Source organism: Sus scrofa, chromosome 1 (assembly GCF_000003025.6).
Source record: "Sus scrofa isolate TJ Tabasco breed Duroc chromosome 1, Sscrofa11.1, whole genome shotgun sequence".
Taxonomy (NCBI): domain Eukaryota; kingdom Metazoa; phylum Chordata; class Mammalia; order Artiodactyla; family Suidae; genus Sus; species Sus scrofa.
The window spans coordinates 2,477,443-2,496,167 of record NC_010443.5 but is presented as its reverse complement, the minus strand read 5'-3'; the positions used below and the strand labels follow the sequence as shown (position 1 = coordinate 2,496,167).

Sequence of the window (18,725 nt, the reverse complement as noted above, 5' to 3'; positions counted from 1 at the left end):
GTTTTCTTTGGGTAGGTACATGGAAGCAACCTGAATGTCCATTGACAGGGGAGTGGATAAAGGTGTGGTACATATTTATAATGGAATATTACTCAACCATAAAAAAGAATGAACTAATGACATTTGTAGCAACATGGATGTATCTAGAAACTATCATACTCAGTGAAGTTAGACAGTGAAAGACAAACATCATATGATATCACTTACAGGTGGAATCTAAAAAAAGGATGCAAATGAACTTATTTGCAGAACAGAAATAGACTCCCAGACTCTGAAAAACCTATGGTTACCAAAGGGGTCAGGTGGCGGGGGTGGGAGAGATGGACCGTGGGTGTGGGATTGGCATGTGCACCCTGAGGTCTATGCAAGGACTGGCCAACGGGGACCTGATGTCTAGGACAGGGAATGTCACCCAATATTCCGTGATGGTGTATGTGGGAAAAGAATCTGAGAGAGAATGGAACAAATTCGGCCAGGAGACGCTGCTTTTCAGCTCAGTAGTAAAAGGAACAAAAGACCCGGGTCGATGAGAGGAGACTGAACGCTGAGGGCAGCCAACCCTTGCTGGTCCCAGGGGTGACGTCTGACTCAGGCAATGCGTTTGCTGGGCTTTTCTTCTTAGACTGGTGCCTCCTGCCTGGCAGCTCGCTCTGAGCGCGTCAGCCGGGAACGGCCACCAGCTTTAGCATCAGCTTACGTTTAAAAAGAAAGACTTTTAAGCCCACTACAAAAAGTTCTGACAGTGTGTCCCAGTCTGACACGGGATGTGGATTATCTGCTGTTTCAGAATCACGTTCTCTAACGGCTGGGTGCTCAGCTCACGGGCTTAGAAAATTCCACTCTTCCAAATACACAAATACAGGGAGGGTGACTTTTCTGTGTCCTCGCGCCTCAATGACAAGCTCCTCGAGGGCACACGGTGTCATGCGGTAAGCTAGCGCCGAGTACAGCGGACTGGAGCATTCCCGGTGGTCAGGAATGAAAGAGCCATTTCTGGGGAGCACGCAAAGGCGTCGTGTCCAATTATATTTTCCTTCGGTTCGTCATGAAATAGAACTGAAGTCTCTGTGCACACAAGGGTTCTGAGGGGCTGAAAAAAGCCTGCAACCACACAGGCCAGCTACGTCGGAGTTTGAATTCCTCATGGATACTACAGAAAGCACGCACTGCTGAATAATTTCGAGCTGACTGTGTTAGCCTTTTCTTCCCGGCAGCACAAACATGAATTCATTTCGGTGTTTTAAACACAGGGTTCCAAACACTGGAACCCTCTCGAAACAGGCACAGAGGCCATGAGAACACCCATCACAGGATTCTGTGTCGGGTCAGTCATTCTGTGTCCTTGATCTTCAGGTGAACCTCGGGAGGCGTGAAGTGACCTGCTTGGTGGGCGCAGCCAGGGTGGGAGCCCCCATCCTGCCCCCTCGTCCCAGCCTCTGAAGCTTTGACTGTGAATCGGGTCAATCTTGTCCACGGTAATGACTGGCCCCGACACACAGGAATGGGTGAGAACACGGTCTATGGAGACAGATAACTCGGCAGCATCTGGGATTCTCCACTCAGCCGCATGTAACCTTGGCTCATCGCGTGACATGCGGGGGGCAGCCGAGAACACGGCCTACTGGAGAGAGCAGCCCAACTCCCCTCCTCCTCGCAGCCTCCTTCGGTCTCGCAGCAGCAGGGCCACCTAAATGGTGACAGCTGTCACCCCTGGGCTCTGCCTGCAGGACAGTCTTGGCTGCCTCTGGGGACTGTGGGAGGCCCAGAAGGGTGAGTATCTGTGTCTCGACCCCTAACAGACGGCACCCAGGGCCTGCCTCCCTCCCGGTTCTGGAGCCCCGGCTGCGTGGGTCAGGTGCTGCCCCAGGCGCAGGGAAGCCCCCCGACCCTCGGATCCTGCCCAGGGCTCCCGCCCTTGATGTGCTCCCTGCAGGGTGGGAAATGGGCTCTCCCTCAGCCTGAACCCAGAGGGCACCGGGTGGAGTCTGTTCCAACTGAATCTGCTTTTGCCATTTCTGTATCCACTGTATCCACTCTGTTCTGTGATTATCTTATTTATTTATTTGCTTTTTAGGGCCATACCTGTGGCATATAGAGGTGTTGGAGCCACGGCAATGCCGGATCCGAGCCGTGTCTGTGACCTATACCACAATTCATGGCAACACCGGATCCTTAACCCACTGTGCGAGGCCAGGGATCGAACCCACGTCCTCATGGATGCTAGTCGGGTTCATAACCCGCTAAGCCACGACAGGAACTCCCAATCTTTTAGAAATCATAGAAACTTCCAGATTCCACAACAGTGAGAAAAGCATGGGAAACCCTCATGCACCCATCACACAGCCCCAACCCGGCTGCCAGCTGGCTGAGCTTCCTCTGCCGCTCTCTGCAGAAGGAGCTCGTTCATATTCTTCAAACAAAACCGCCACCTTTGCTGTGATGAACTGAATCTGTCCCGAAAATTCACACGCCGAAGCCCTACATGCCTGGGCTGGGAGCGGGGTCTCTGGGGGGTAATTAAGGTCCAACGAGGTGCGAAGGGCGGCCCTGGTTCAGTGGCCGATGTCTTCATAAGAAGAGGAAGAGACCCCGGGCCCCCCTCTCCATGTGGAGACACCGAGAAGGCGCCATCCGAGAGCCCGGAAGAGAACTCTCTCAAGAAGCCAAGGCAAATGTCTGTAGCTGGAGCCACTCAGCCTGTGGTATTTTGTGATGGCCGCCTGGGCAGGCTGAGACAATTATTTCTAAAAGGTCAGCATTAACTTATTAATATCACAAAATGACAACTTTTAAAGCAAGCTGGCCAGTTCTGATTGAATCTGATGGCCCATAGGAGTAATTTAAGACATAGCATAGAAGCAAAACCCCCAAGTGCACCTGCTGTGCTGAGAGCCAGCAGCCAAGGCAACAGGTGTTTGGTGCTTGGCAAGAATAAGATCCACATTCAGGCACTTACAGACCTACCAACAGTCTCCCCTCCCATAACACCTCTCCTCTTAAATGAGGGGTTTTCACTGTCTCGAGCGTGCCCGTGTGTGTCCCTCAGACGGTGGGTGTGGGGGAGGGCTTGTCACTGGATTGGCAACGCAGAACGAGAGGCGGCAGGAGGCGGGGGACCTACAGAACATCTGGGAGGTTCCCAACTGGGCATCACCTGGGGGCCAACAGAGCAGCGGTTCTTTTTTGGCTTTTAAGGCTGCACGCACAGCACATGGAAGTTACAGGGCCAGGGACTGAATGATGCAAGCAGCAGCCTTGACTGATGCCACAGCTGCGGCAGCACCGGATCCTTTAACCCTCTGTGTTGGGCTGGGACTCGAACCTGTGCTTCTGCAGGGATCTGAGCCACCGCAGTTGGATTCTTAACCCACGGCGCCAGAGCAGAAACTCTGAGAAGTGGTTCTATCACAGGAGCCTTTACGACCGAGCAGAGGAGCAGGAACCGCACACAGAACGGAGGGTAATTTTCCATGGACGTGCCCTTGACCACGGGGCTTCCCGGTCCTCGGAGGCCTGTCCCTACCTGGCCGGGTCGGAGGACCCGCTGCTGTCGGGAAGAACCACAGGTCCCACGCACCCCCCCCCCGCCCCCACCGAACATGCACACACCTGTGGGCGTCCTGGTGGTGAACTCGGGGTCGAAGTGGAAGGTGTCCTCCGGCCTGCCCACCGCCGGCTTGAAGGGCGGCTTGATCTCCTTCCTGTACAGCTTCTGCGGGGAGGCAGACGGGCGCTGAGGGGCACGCGGAGGGACGGCGTCTGCGCCACCTGCCCGGCGGCCCCCTCAGAGCGCCAGTGGGTTCGGGAGCATATGTCACACATGCCACCTGCTGTAGGTGGCACAGACTATACTCACGAGTTCTACGAAGAGACAGCAAAGCCATAGTTCAAGGGAGAAGGGTTGGGGGGGGCTATGTGTTCTTGATTTGGGGGCGATGGTTTTCAACCTTTTTCTGGAAGAAGACTCTTCTTCAAGAGAAATCTGACAGGACAGCCACGCCCTGGCCACACCCCAGGTGACAGCAGGAAGAGCCCTGCTCCGTGGCACCATTCTCCTGCCCTGGTGACCCCGGAGGCCGTGCCTGGACCCTGATGCCTTGCTGGCACACAGAACCTGTCCTGGTCTCCTTCACCCCCCACCCCCAGTCTCTGCACGTCCCTGGGGCACCTATTCCAGCTGTCACCAGGTTAGGGTGTCCAGACCCCTCGCTCAGACCTAGGCGCCGGGTCATGCTTTTGGGTTCTTTTGGTTATTTTACGCAGTTTGCGTGCTTTAGCAGGCCCGTCGGAGCGCCTGTCAGAGAACTGGCCACACTGGGGCTTTGAACCCATTTCACTGTTTCTGCCTTGGACGGGATGCAGAGGCCGTGCCCCCATGCCTGTTACTTCAGCCTCTCAGGCTCTGCAGGGGCTCATCCATTCTCTTCGGATGACTGCACTTAAGGAACAACACAGAGGCGTTTGGAACCGGGTGGGGCCGAGAGGTGGATGCTGAGGTGGGGGTGGGAGGAGGGGAGGGGCAGCCCCGAGCCTGGGACGCCTGCCTGAGAAGGTGGGCGTCAGGAGAGGCTGCACTCAGGTGACACCAGGTGCAGGTCGAGGAGCGCTCCCCCCGGGTGCGTTGGGAACAGGGTGGGGGGCACTGGGATCAGCCAGATCACCCTGGAAACAAGCAGTGTCACTTGTGGGGCTGCACACTTGGCCGTGGGTAGCAGGGCTTGGAAACCAGGGGGACTCTGGCTGCAAGCAGTCAGCACGCGTTTCCCCAACCCTGCCTGACCAGAGGGGTCCCACCCTTGGGCTGGAAACACCAAGCCTGGGACCTTTTCGGAGCTCCTGTTTCACCAGGTCTGGAGTCACGGACAATGCCACCCCCCCCCCCCCACCCCCGCACCAGTCGCGAGTCCGGGAAGCAGACGCAGTGATTTGCTAAAATTTGCTCTCCATTTCTCAGCAACGGGCAAAAGCAGACTCGATCACTGATTTCATATACGAGGCTGAGACTAGGTGGGCTGTCTGGGTTCAGGGTGAACAAGGGGCAGACGGAGGAGGGCCTGGGTTTCCACACTTCCGTCACAGCAGAGACCCCGCCCGGAGCACACACTTCCAGAAGGCGCTGTCGGAACAGCCGCGCTGACCGGTGGCCTAGGCGTGGGTTTGAGGCGCTTGGGGAACGTGAACTTGCTTCCAGGCTGTGACGTCCACTGCTGTGCACAAGTTCAAAAGGAGAACGCAGGGCGGGGCAGGCCGTGGAGGACCCGCAGGTTGACGAGATGCGCCAGCCTCCCGACCCAGAGGGCCCTGGGTCTCCGGAACGAATCCCCCCGCGCCGATGGAAAGAAAGCGGGGTCTCGTGACCAGATTCTCCAGGCGCCACCCTCACGGTGTTCGTTCCAGGACCTGAGGGTGACAAAAGCTGTGGCAGCACCGGGACGGATGTCACACCACGCGCATCCAGGCCGGGGCGCTCTGAGCAGGTGCACTCGGATTCTACTTATACCGCCAAGACCTTCAGGTGATCAGGGAAGGGCAGAGGACGTGAAATAAAAATAGCAGCTGGTAACGAAGACACGACTGACTCCACTGTGGGGTCGCAGCCCTAACATCTGTTTTCGCAGGCACTTTTGGCTCGAGGCGTTTCAGTGTTAACACGCTCCACTTACACAAAGGGCACAGCTAGAGCGGACGCCTGAAACAGCAGGGCAGACACGAGGCAGAGAAGAGGCAGGGCGGAGACAGCACGGGAGGGGGAGCAGGAAGCGTTTACACGATCGAGCGCTGTGGGCGGCTCCGGGGTGTCTGGTCTGCGCCCCCACGGGGGACCCCACCCTAAGCAGTTCCAGCCCCAGGAGCTGGATTTACACAACCCCTGAGCCAAAGGGCGATGATGTTTGAACAAAGACACCTGTCGGCTCCTTGAGCGAGTGAGCCCTCCTGGTGTGTTAGCCCAGGATGGATGGACAGAAACCTTCCAGGTGGGCGGGGAAGGGGCCCAGGTACCGTGAGACACTGAACACGGCTGGCAGCACCCAGGACCCAGACCTCCGTGGGCCACCCAGACCTCCGTGGGCCACCTCGGTGCACGAGCTCCATGCAGCCTGGGGCCCGAGGGGTTGAGGAATAGAGGAAGAACACAAGCCCAGGCTTCCAGCTCAAAGGACGGCAACTGAGCTGCGAACAGTCACAGTTATAGGAAGGTCGTGGCTGACAGAGCCCCGTTCCCACCGCGCGGGGGTCTGGCTGCGCTGCAGAGCTTCCTCCTCCGGGCTCAGGGACCCAGGTGGGCGACTTGCTTTGGGTTTGTGCTAATCCTGTGCTCTCGGTCTTGCTCCAGCCGGGCTGCCTGTCACCGGCTGCAGAGGCGTCCCGTCTACGATCCACCTGGAACTTCACTGCTCCCGCCCGGGGAGCGCGCCTTCAGGGAGAATCCCCTGGCCGAGGCTGACCGCTGGGCTCGGGGGTCAAGGTGCCTGGCAGAGCGGGTCACGCTGGGCGGCCACCCCCATGGGAGCGTCTGCGGGCTGTTCCGGCAGGAACCCAAGAGCCCCAGAGAAGTGTCGGATGACAGGCGCTTCCTTTCAAAACCCAACAACTTCTGCTGTTGGTCTGGGGTCACAGACGGAGGCAGACGTGAAACCATATCCTCGAACTTTCCCAGGCTGGATCCTGAGGCCACCTCTGGCGCCGAGTCGGCGAATCATTCTGAGCGCCTGCCGGGTGGCCAGAAGGCCTCTTGGTTTTAATGGTTTTTGCACGTGGGTCTCTTTCCACCGTGGCTTCCAGGTGTCTAAGCTGCTGGAAATGGAACAGCACATCTGGACAAACAGATCCCATCACCCCCGGGACCCGCCGATGCCGTCCTAAAGCCTGGGCCTGGGCTGGCCCGCTGTGGGAGCGGAGCTGAGGTTGGCCAGGATGCGGCGGCCCCTGCGTGGCTGCCCGCTCGGACGGGGGTCAGACAGGGTGACTGGGAAGGGCCCGAGCCGCTGGAGTGGGGCTGCAGTCCCGGGAGGCCTTCGCTGGGACAACCCGCCTCGTCCCAGCCCTGTCCCCGCCTCTGCTTGTCAACCTCCCTCCACCTCTGTGCGTCGGCCTGTCTGACGGGACACCCTCTGCACACCCCTCTGGGCTGGACGACGGCGCTCCTGCACGGCGGCCACCCCTGGACTTGAAGCAGCTCGAGGACAGTTCTTGTCATGTACGTATCTTTTTAAACTGAAGCATGGTTGATTTAAAGTGTAGAGTCAGTTTCTACTACTCAGCATAGCGGCCCAGTCATACGTGTGTGTATATATATATGCATATATTCACACGCTTCTTCTCAAATGCTCTTCCATCACCATCTATCCCAAGAGACTGGATCTCACTCCCTGGCTGCACAGCAGGACCTCACTGCTGATCCATCCTAAATGTCATAGTTTGCATCCACCAACCCCAGACTCCCAGCCCCTCCCACATCCTCCCCTTCCCCCCCGGGCGGCTGTGTCTTTCCATCACTAAATCCTGGGCACCTGCTCACCTTGACATGAGCGAGCACCAAGCAGTCATTAAATAAATCAATCCGCACAAACGTGGTGTTTCAGCACCGCCCCCCCCCACCCCACGCTCATTGAGAGCGAGGGACGCAACGAGGTCCCTCTGTTCCCCTGTCCCTGCCTGACCGTCCTCTGGCAAACATGGAAATGACAAGAGGCCAGCTCGTCTGAATGTGCCAGAGGGCCTCTCTCAAAAAGCAGACCAAAAAAGGAAATGAAACAAAAGCGAAAAGCCGCAAAAGGAACTTCCCAACCTCAATTCGCGTCTGACTGCTTTGACATAATGCAGAAGTCACCTTTTTGGCACAGGAATCCGGGACTTTGCCCCGAGCACAGAGCCAGGCCCACCGTGCGCCAGAGCTCCCCTGACTGGCAGGCACCTCGGCCAAGCTCTGAGATGGTGGAGGAAGGCGGGCTCCCGCGGGCTCCTGCTCAGAGCTCCCGCAGACCTGGGCCTTATGCACGCAGGCTTGTGTCCCAGGCCTTTGAGCCTTGTGAAAATTCCATGCACCTCACGAAGCTGATGTGGCCCCTTGCGACAGGCCAGCTCTGGCTCAGGTGAGCGGCTCCACAGCGCCTGCCTACAGCCTCCCAGCCAGGCCCTGGCATTGAGGGGTGTGGCCATGGGGGCTCCCTTCCTCCCTCGGGATACCCCCCTGCCAGCCCCTTCCCAGCACAGCCCCCACGAGCATCGCCGTCCCGTGTTCCCAGGCATCTTCCGTCGCCACCGAGAGTCTGCAGACTTCTCTCTCCTCTTCCTTGGAACGAGGCCGGACCTTGTGCAAGTTCTAGAACCAGGTTTCAACGTCCCCACACTCCCAGTTCGAGTGCACCCTGGGGCGCCAGCAGAGATCGGGGCTGGGCGCTGGGGGGAGCGAGGTTGGGAAGCTTTGCGAACGGTGGTTTGATTCGGCGCTTGTGCTAAAACCTTCAGAGGTAAGACCTGGGCGGGTGGGGCGTCCCTCTGCCTGAGCCAAGGTGCCGCCCGCTCCCAGAAACCCATGGGGCCCCCACTCTGCGGGGAGTGGGTAGGCAGGCATGGACACTGCCCTCTCTGTTATAAAGGACATCTGGATTTTGCAAAGACACTGTTCACATCCTCTGAGGTTCATCTGCAAGCTCGGGAAGAGGAAGCCCCAAATGTAACTGCTGTCGACCTAACAGAAAGGACCAGAGGATGCGGCGTCGGGGCGGCCTGCCTTCCTCTGCAGCCCCAGCCACTGGGGCATGCGCTCCCGTCCCCGGTTGGCTGAGGGGCCAGGGGCCTGCACGGACCCTGCCCCTCAGAGCTGCACCCAGGGGCTGGCCCCAGGGTCAGGGAGAAGTGAGGTTCGGGAAGTGAGGCGGGTGGCTGGGAGAGCTGGCCACGGGGTCCTCCCGGGGGAGGGGCTGCAGTTCATCAGCTGACAGCGTAGGCTGGGGACCTCAAAACTGACCAGATCCCTCAGGCCCCTGAGCCCCCGCGCCAGGCCTGAGCCCGGCCTTGCCTGGACACCTGCCCGGCTCCGACCAGCCTCCAGCCTCAGCAGGAAGGCCCTCGCCCTGGGGCTTCCTCTGAATCACGTTCCGTCCGCCGATCCCGCCCTTGCCGGCTGTCCTGGGGGTCAAGTCCCATCTCGCTCCTATGCAGGACCCCCACCCCCGCAGTGGTCCCCACGCGTCACAACGGTCCCCTGAAGGAGGTGGTCCTTAGGTCTTTAACAAGCGTTGCAAAACCCTCTGTCATTTCCAGCCTGGATGACATTTGCTGTAACAGCTTCTCCAAGGGTGCTAAGGGTGGGAGCCGGATCCTGAGTAGAGGCAGGAGACGATATAGACCTGGGAGGCCCGGAGCCCCCAGACCAAAAGCTCCCACCTCTTGCTGGGCCTCTGCTCCGTCCTCAGGGAGGTGGGGCGGCTGTGGGGCCCCGGGACCGGCCAGCCTCTCGTGGACAGAGTGTGGAAGAGCCTAGGGCTGCAGGGAGGGCTGGGTGGTCTGGACCCCCTGGGCCCGCCCTCCTGGGTGACGGGCCTACACTTCCCTCTGGTTTGTACCCAGTGGCTGCCTGGTTCCCTCCACCCGCACACCCCCACCCCCGGCCCCCGTGGTTTCTGCGCAGTTGGGACCATGGCATGCAGCTTACATTCCAGTCGATGGTGGCAAAGAAAGGGTGACGCTTGATCTCCTCCACGCCGTCGAGGCCAGCACCTGTCATGGGCAGAGAGACAAGCATCAGCAGAGAGGGGCGCGGGGGGCACCTGCAGAGGGGGTCCCGATGCTCTCCAGGGAAAGGACCCCCCGCTGCCGTCTCTCCTGCCTGTCGGCCCTCAGCCCACAGAGGCCACCGCTCAATCCTGCAGCGCTGTGACAGCAGGCCCGGGGTCAGGGGACAGGTGAGCGGCTTCCTGCTGCAGGTGTGGGGAGGCCTGGGGACCTGGATGGACTCAGAGGCTCGTCCCAGCCTCCATCTGTGCCGGCAGGTGGCCGGGCCTTCCAGAAGGATGAGAAAAAGCAGGAGAGGGCGGCAGGGCTGCAGTGCAGAGAGTCTTTTAAGTCTGGTCTGGGCTCCGGGGAAAGGGGAGCAAGCCAGGACCTGGAGAGGCCGTTTCCGGCAGGACGAAAACCTGGGGCAAGGCTGGAGCTGGGATGCATCTGCCCAGCAAACCCCTGGGCTGCTAAGGACAGATGTTTCTTTTCCCCTGGTCACTGTGCACAAACACAGCTGCGTGTGTGTTGTTTCTGCCTGATCCCTGTCCTGTGCCCCGAGGGGGATGCGTGGGGAGCAGAGGATTCGGGGCAGCGAGGCTAAGGCACACACATGACCTCGCGTTCGCCAAAGCCCATAACCACACGACCCAGGGTGAACCCCGCTGAGGCGTGACAACGGGCCACCCTGCTGCACCGGTTCTAACCAGCCCGCTGCACTCGGGGAGGGCTGGCCCCAGGGGACGGGGTGAGCACGCAGGGGGGACAGCGCGTGTGGGCGCTCGCTGTGCCTCCTCTTCCAATTTTTCCGTAAACTCAAAAGTGCTCTAAAAATAAGTCTATTAATTAAAAAACAAAACAAAACAAAATCTGCGAAACCCCAAGGCCCTGAGAGCTCTGTGTCCTCTCCAGGACGAGAAGGCTCCTTCGGTGACTCGGGGGCAGGGAAGGTGGCGCTGGGGACCAGCACGGACGCGGGAAGGGGCAGGGCAGACTCGACCCCCACTTCGGTTCTCAACCCCCAGGGAGGAAGGCAGGAGGCTGGGAGGCTGTGGGTGATTAGGAAGCTGCAGGACGGTGAGGCCACCTCGAGCTGCTGTGGTCACTGTGGCGCCAGCCGGCCGGCCTCACTGTCCCGCCTGAGAGGCCAGGGACCCTCTCCCAGGACGCAGCAGGTCCCAGGAGACAGCCTGTTGGGCTCCTGGTTTCACGGGGTCACCCTCCCACCTTCCCTCCCGGGTCAAGGCAGTGACAGGGGCAGGACAGCAGGCAGGAAGCTGCCCGTGACCTCAGGGTTGTCTTTAGGTGGGCCAGGCCCCAGCCAGCTCCCTGCCCGGACGCCTGGCCCTGTCACCAAACCAGACTCCAGTGACCTGGTGACTGCCACTTGGAAAGGCAAACGGCAGAAGGACAGAGGGAGGTGTCAGGCAGACAGCTCGCAGGCGCTCTCCACTAAACGCCTCCACTGCCACTCGGGAGCAGCGCTCCTACTTCCCGGGTGAGGGAACAGCCCGAGGTCGGAGCGGCGTTTAGGAGTAGAGCTGGGCTTGGAAGGCAGATCTGCTCCTTTTAGCTGAGGTGCTCCTCTGCCCCCCGGCCTGGAATCCCATCCTGACCTTTCACCCGAGGACCTGTGACGTCATGATAAGAGACATATATGTGGCCCTCTGTCTCCGGCTCCCAGCCAGACCCCCCAAAACTCTCGTAATTTCCTAAGCGACAAAAGCGATTGAAGCATTTTGCTACTTTTGGTTTTTGTCCCCGGCTTCTGAACCAGCTCCATCTGTGAAGCATCTCTCGTTACTCATAACAAGCCCGGTTCAGTCGCACCTGAACTTATCTTAAGGAGGTGACCTGGGCAAAGCCCCTAGAGACAGCCCCCGCCCTTGTGAGGAGGGGGTGGGACTTTCAGTCACCTCTGACCCGAGGAGGTGAGAGGGGCTAAGAACAGCCTGTGATTTAAGGTGTCACACCTGCACAGTGGACCCCCCAAGAGAACTGAACAACGGGGGGTAGGAGAATTTCTCGGGGGTTGGTGAACCACCCAGGGGGCCCATTCCAAGCCCCAAGGGACAGAGGGCAGCTTCTGGACCTCGCCCTATGCACCCCCTTCGCCGGCCTCTCACCTGACTTTTTAGAGTATCATTTGTAACGAATTGTAATCTCTGAAGTGCTTCCCTGAGCTCTGCCATCTGTTCTGGCGAGTTGTCCAGACTGAGGAGGGGTCTTGGGGGCCCGGGTTTACAGCTGGTGGGTAGAAGCACAGTGACAACTTAGGGCTGGCACCTGAGGTGGGGGTCCGGTAACCCTGATCCTGTGAGGCTTGAGACAACCCTAGGGGGTCAGCGCCAGAACAGAGCTGAACCGTTAAGACCCCCCAGTTGGCATCTGCAGAGAAAGGGAGAGCCGGCCGGCCGGCGGGGAAGACCCCGCCCCCCTGGATGTTGTTACTAGCAGGGAGCCCCAGGTTTGATGGAGAACCCCACGCCGAGGGCCCTCTGGATGTTCGTGTCCATCTCTGCGCCGTGGAAGCCCCTGAAACCTCGGACCCGAGTCCGGAGATGGGGGCTCAGCCTGGGCGTCCCCAGCACCTGGCGGCCTCCTCAGGTGCGCCGGCAGCTGCTGTGAGGAGGTGTCGAGAATGGATGCTCTGAGCGCGTGCCCACGTGCCCACAGGCGTGCTGGCCTCCTGCGATGGAGACCTGAGCTCTGGACTGAGGAAGCCTCCTGGCTGTGACGACGAGAGTGAAAGGAAACGCTGCCTCCGACGCAGACCTCGTCCTGCTCTTTTCAGTGAATGGCAGAAGCTCTGCAGGCCGGTCAGAGGTGGGATACAGGTCAGAGCCCAGGTACAGGCACCTGTGCAGCAGCCCACTGGCTGTGTGTCTTTGAAGAAGCTGCTTTCTGTTTTGCAGCCTCTGCATTTCACGCCCGTTTGCAAGGATGCTCTGATGTCACGCCCGTTTGCAGGGATGCTCTGATGTCACGCCCGTGTGCAAGGATGCTCTGATGTCACGCCCGTTTGCAAGGATGCTCCGATGTCACACCCGTTTGCAAGGATGCTCTGTCGGAAGCAGAAGGAAGTGAGAGAGAAGAGGAAGGACGGCTGTGCCTAAGCTCCAGCACACGCTGTGTTTCCCTGGTTCCTTCTCAGCACATTTTCCTCCGCACCTTCTTTCTTCCACCGCAGTGAGATGTCGTACCCTGTTCGCGCTTCGAGGCCTCAGCAAACACTGAGTGAATTAACACTTTGGTTATTACTCAGCAATGATGTGTTTGGGGGGAGGTGCCGCACAGAACAGAGAGGAAACTCCCGCACACAGTTCTCTACAGCCCACGTCAACTTCCTGGGGCACACGGGGTTATTACACTGGATTCCAGTTCTATGCAGCCTCTCCCGAAACACGCTCAAAGAGTCCATTTCGCACTTGTCAGCCCCTTTTCGTTGAAACACATTTGGCAAACAGCGGTGAACAGAGGTCCAGGCGCGGAGGGTTCGGAAGTCTGAGCTCATCTCCGCATCCCGGCTGCCCTGCCGCAGGGACGCCACCAGACACCTCGGGTCTCACACTGTCCCAGGAGGAGGCTCAAGAAGAGGCGACAGGAGCAGGTGCTTGTGGACAGAGGTGCCGAGGAAGGAAGGACTGGATCCTCACTTACGCAGCTCGGAGAGGCATCAGGATGCTCTCCAGGCAAAGTGCGTAAGAAGTTCACTGCAGCAGGAGGTGCGAGAATTTGTGCTCATTCTCGCCCTGTGAACATTTAATTACTTTTGTTCTAATCACTTGCAGGCTACGTTCCTGAACGCTCTTCTGGACGCGCATCTCAGCTTTCTACGCTTTGGCTGCGGGGCTGTCTTGCGTCTCAGACCTGTCTTTTCAGTGCACGGTTGGTTATAAAACGCTGCGTCTGTGGCCCGAATCTGCTCTCTTCCGGCCCCAGAGACATCCAGCCCCTTCGCCGCACTTTTAACAAGGTGACCCCTGCCTTTCCTCCTGGGCTTGCTCATCAACCGGCTCCCGCACGCTCAGTAAACCAGTCCCCAGAGCTTTGGGATCTGCCAGAAGCGTTTTCCTTGTATCTTTGGGATGCAGGTTTGCTTTGAGAAATGTTTAAGCCCTGGGCCCTTTGCAACTCTGTTGAAATACTTGTTGTGGTTTTATTTTATTTTTATTTTTATTTTATTTTTTTGTCTTTTTGCCATTTCCTGGGCTGCTCCCTCGGCATATGGAGGTTCCCAGGCTAGGGGTCTCATCGGAGCTGTTGCTGCTGGCCTACACCACAGCCACAGCAACGTGGGATCCGAGCCACATCTGCAACCTACACCACAGCTCAGGGCAACGCCGGATCCTTAACCCACTGAGTGAGGCCAAGGATCGAACCCGCAACCTCAAGGTTCCTAGTCGGATTCGTTAACCACTGTGCCACGACGGGAACTCCTTGTTGTTGCTTTAGAGTTACAAAGAATCCTCTGACTCCAGCACCTTTAAGGGTCAGGGTTCTGCCTGGCCCTTAAAGGCCAGTCTAACTGCCCGGGATCTGAACACTAGGTCTGCTTTTTTACTTCTTAACCACTTACAGGTCACCTACACACTACTCGTATAGTTTCAAAGTATTTTCGGTCAACTTGAAGTTTCGTTTAACATTTCACACCTTTGCTTGGCCATAGCTCGCATCTCCTCCGACACTGTCGGCTGAAGGGTAGGAGGTGTTTGCTTGGCCTTGACCAAGCCGCCCAAGGCTGGTCCATTGCAAGAGGTCACAGCAATGCCCGCAGGACCAGGAAGAGCCGACTGGAGACCCGGGTGGACTGTGTTTGAAGCCAGATGAGGAAAGCACAGCCTCTGGGGATCAGCTCTGGAAAGGACGGGACAGACACAGGAAGGGCAGAAGCACCGGGGTTCTCAGACTGTCCACTATATCTCATCAGCACGCCTCACTCCTCTAACCTCTGCCCTGGGTTCCCCCAGGAGCCCCAGAACTTTCTAGAAAAGCTACAGATGCTCACAGGGAGGGGCTAGGGAGCCCCCAGAGGGTCTTCTCCGATTTACCAGAATGATGGGCTGGGAAACGAGACTGCGGGCGCCCCGGCTGCATCCTGCGGAGGGGCCCCCTCCTGGCCCAGGCTGCTCAGGCTGCGCTGCCTCCCGGCCCTCCCCTCGGCCACCTGGAGGCCACACCTGCTCTCACTGCTGCTCTTCTTCGCTTCCAGGCCTTGGCATCTGATGCTTCTCAGGCCAAGAACCCCTTGCCCCTTGCCCCCTCCCCAGCACACGCACAAGCTTGGAGATGCCACCCAGGGTCCTCAGGCAGCTCTGCCGGGCTGGCTCCTCATGCCAACAGCGGCCAATATGAGATCCACCTGCCTTTATCACTGAACGGACCGCACTGCATGAAATACACGGCCCGTGACCCAAACCACGTGCTGCTACCAGGCCCCCGTACCCACCACGTTCTAATAAACACACCCCTGACTCCTCTTCTGACAAGTGTGGTAGAATCTCTCCACTCTGCCCAGAAAACAGCCCCGTTCCCTCCCTCCATCCACTGGCCGCCTGGCTGGGAACTGTCCACCTTCTCCCCCATCTGTCTGTCCTTCCGCCACCCCCACCCCCACCGCTGCCGGCTCCTCAGGTCTGCAGGGAAAGGCAGGGTATTTCCACCTGAGAGTTCGGGTCGCTTCCCCCACATGACTGGGGTCCCAGGCAGCCAGGCTGTGGGAAGAAGGCTCACAGGGCATCTACCTGAGTCACCAGCAGCACTGGCCCCTCGCCGCAGAGTGGACACCTGCCATTAGTGGCGGGATGGAGACTCAGATGCGGTCTCTCTGGGCGAGGACCCTGTGTATTCAGGGACAACGCGGTGGAAGGGCCAGCTCTGGGCTGGCAGCTGTGGCGCCTCGGGCAGGTGATCGGGGACCAAGGCCTCGGTCTTGTCACCTGCCGAGTGACATCAACCAGATGAACCTCTGCCGTCTCCTCCAGCCGCGAACTCGATGGACACACGCTTGGAGGTGTTTCAAGTGCATGTGGCGAGGTGAACCCCAGAACCTCCGAATGAGGCCTTACTTGGAAACAAGTCTCATGCAAGATGCAGTCAGTCAGGATGAGGTCTCAGAGGAGCAGGGTGGGCCCCAGTGTGACTGGGTCGTCATAACAAGCAGACGTCTGGACACAGCAGCGCGCGGGGAGGGCGCCAGGGGAAGGAAAGGCAGGGGTGAGGTGTCTGCACACCCCGGAGCACAAGGATCTCCGGCAAAGCGCCAGGAGCAGAACGCCCCTCCCGGCCTCTGAGGAACCAGCCCCACCTCGTCTCAGACTTCCAGCCTCTGGCGGGAGGAGATGGCACCTTTCCTTGGTTCCAGCTGCCCTGTCTATGGGGCTTTGCAACAGCAGAACAGGGAACTCAGACAGACAGCACAGCCCGCCAGCACCCTACCTTTCAGCAGCGTCCACCCGACCTGAGAAATACCTGTGCATTCACTGAACTGTCAGCTCGTGGGCACTTTTCTTTCTTCACACCCCCCCCCTTTCAGCTGAATGCATCGCCCACTCACACACAGCAGCTGGAGCTGGGAACCAGCTGGACTGGGCCCACTGGGAACTCAGAGGTGGGGATGTGGGGCCAGTGGGGGCACAGGACTTGGGGGCCCGGGAGGGCCTGCAGCCAGCAGGGACTTGGTGGGAAGGTGCCAGTGGAGAGCTGGGAGGTGATGCCAGGGGTGGCTGGGTTCGCAGCCCCCAGGAGTGTGGCCCAGGGCCCCCCAGCAGGTGAAGGTCAAGAGACAGAGATGTGGGCTGCTGTGGAGGTACTGTGAGGGCCGGTGTTCGGGGGAGGCCTTCTGATAACGACCAACTCCCCAGTTGGCCAGAGGGCTTCTGAGGGTCAAAAACAAGGCTCGAGGCAGCAGAAGGGGAAGAAGCCCCAGCCTTCTAACCACGCTGCCTGTGTAGACCAAGATTAACCTACTCAATTTCCAACTCACAGCCAAAGATTCTCAGGCAAGTAAATTTAGTAGCCAGTCTGGATCAAGGTGGGTGAGTAATAATTCTGACTGTAACTTCTTATTGATGTGATTCTGGGCATCTTAGGATATGAAATACTCCTGCTGGATGGACCATAACTCCTGGAAAGCGCTATGATCACTCACTTTAGGGAGGACGGGAAGGGCACCTTTTGGCCACGGACGGGCCGTTTTCCCTGCTTCTGTGGGCATCACCGGGCTGGTGTTGTGTAACTGACCGTTACCTATCCCCTGTGAGATAAACCCATCTTTCTCTCTCATCAGCTACACAAGCCAAATAACACGACGATGTTTTGGGTCGGAGAACTATGATTTTTGTGATGTTAAATTCCAAGACAAAATAAAAAATAGATTTAGAAAATTCTTTCCTTCTTCCAGAACAAAGAGAAAAGAGACCCAGGTCCCCTCCCGCCCGCGGGTCACATTCACCTGGGTCCCTGCGACAAGCCCTCCCCCAGAGACAATGGTATTTGAAAGAAAGGAGGGACTCCCCGGCGAAAGCCTTCGCTCACTGAGTCGAGTCGGAAGTGCCTGAAAATTGCACGTTTCGGTGGATAAACATGCTGCTGTCTTTACGTCCTTCCTGAACCCGGTTTGTGCCTGAGGGGAGGTCAGGCAGGTGAGACCACAGCTGGGCGTGACCCCAGGGCAGAGGGGTCAGCAGTGGAGGGGCTGCCCGCTTCCCTGGGAGGGGGTACCCTGTGCACGTGCTCGCGTGTGCATTCACCATGCAGCATGAGTCCGGATTCTCCTGGGGAGCTCAAGAAGGACAAGGCGGAGCCTGAACGGATTTCCAGAAAAAAACTCGGTACTGGAAGAAAAGCTCCGACCACAGCCTGAATTACTGGTGGCTCTGGAGACTCCTCTGCAGGTGGCGGGTCAGGGCCGTCCCTCTTCTCTGGGACGGGTCCCGTCTCGTTCCGCCTCCGGTGCGAACCCGCCGGGGTGCTCCAGAGACCGTCAAGCAGCCCTGTCCTCATTCCCTCGCCTTCCTGCAATGATCTCAGGGGCCGGGTTAACAAGACCCATTAAAGCACACCCCGCAGGATCCTTGGTTTTTTTACTGTGCCTCTGAGAGCCCCTCTATTCTGTCCAAGCCACAGCGAGAGAACCGGGCCCAACTGGCAGGAACACTGTGGCCCCGAGGTCCACACACCCTTCCCTGGCGCAGTGCACAGCCTCTGCACACTGGCTGCCTCTGCTTTTCACACACATGTCAAACACACTGTGTAGGTGTCAGGCACCTTCCAGCTTCTTACGTCTCCTAACAACCCTATGAAGAGGGTACTGCTATTACCCTCGTGACACCAGTTGGGAGACCAGGCACAGAAAGGTGCCACCATCCGCTCAAGGCTGCACAGCAAGCAAATGCCTGGGCTGGGGTCCAGGTATTCTGGCCCCACGTCCTGCTTTTCTGCCCGTGGCGCCACGCAGGGCTCCTCTCCGCTGCCCACCTCCTGGCTCACGGCTGGGCTTCTTCCACCTGCCAGCAAACTCTGGGCCCTCCCTGGAGCTCTGTCTCCCCCACTCAACCTCTCCTGTCCCCGAGGGCGTCTGCAGGCCCCTCTGGTTAGTGTTGTCTCTCTTCTGTCCTAGAAGCCCCAGGGGAAGGAGGGCCACGGTTTTGCCCCACTGTTTCCCCAGCGCCAGGGCCTGGGATGCGCGTGTTCCTGGGTTCTATCCATGGAGCCCCCTGCCTCCTAACCAAGGCTCCTTAGCATCTGCCGAGAGGAAGGAGAAGGCGGTCGGGAGGAAGAAGGCGGGCCCCGCCCAAACTACCACCCAAGAGTCTGTGCCCTGCCATCTGCCCATCTGGGCGGCTCTGAGGCCACACAGGAGTCTCTGAATAGCGAATGTTTCTCTCAAAATCACATTTTCAAAAACTAGGCTCTTAATCATCAAACTAGCATGCACTACTGATTAAAGATTCAAAGCACTGACCTGTAAGCGGTGAAAGCAAAAGCTCGAGAGGCACCTGCCG

At 58.6% G+C, this 18,725-nt stretch overlaps 1 protein-coding gene across 1 annotated transcript in view; it reads right to left on the bottom strand.

The window, feature by feature from the left end:
• RPS6KA2 (ribosomal protein S6 kinase A2) overlaps window positions 1-18,725 on the bottom strand; it is a 318,780-nt gene that overhangs the window by 26,437 nt on the left and 273,618 nt on the right. Inside the window, 2 exon segments of the mRNA XM_021086109.1 lie at window positions 3,610-3,712; window positions 9,659-9,723. Coding sequence (XP_020941768.1) covers window positions 3,610-3,712; window positions 9,659-9,723 — 168 coding nt within the window.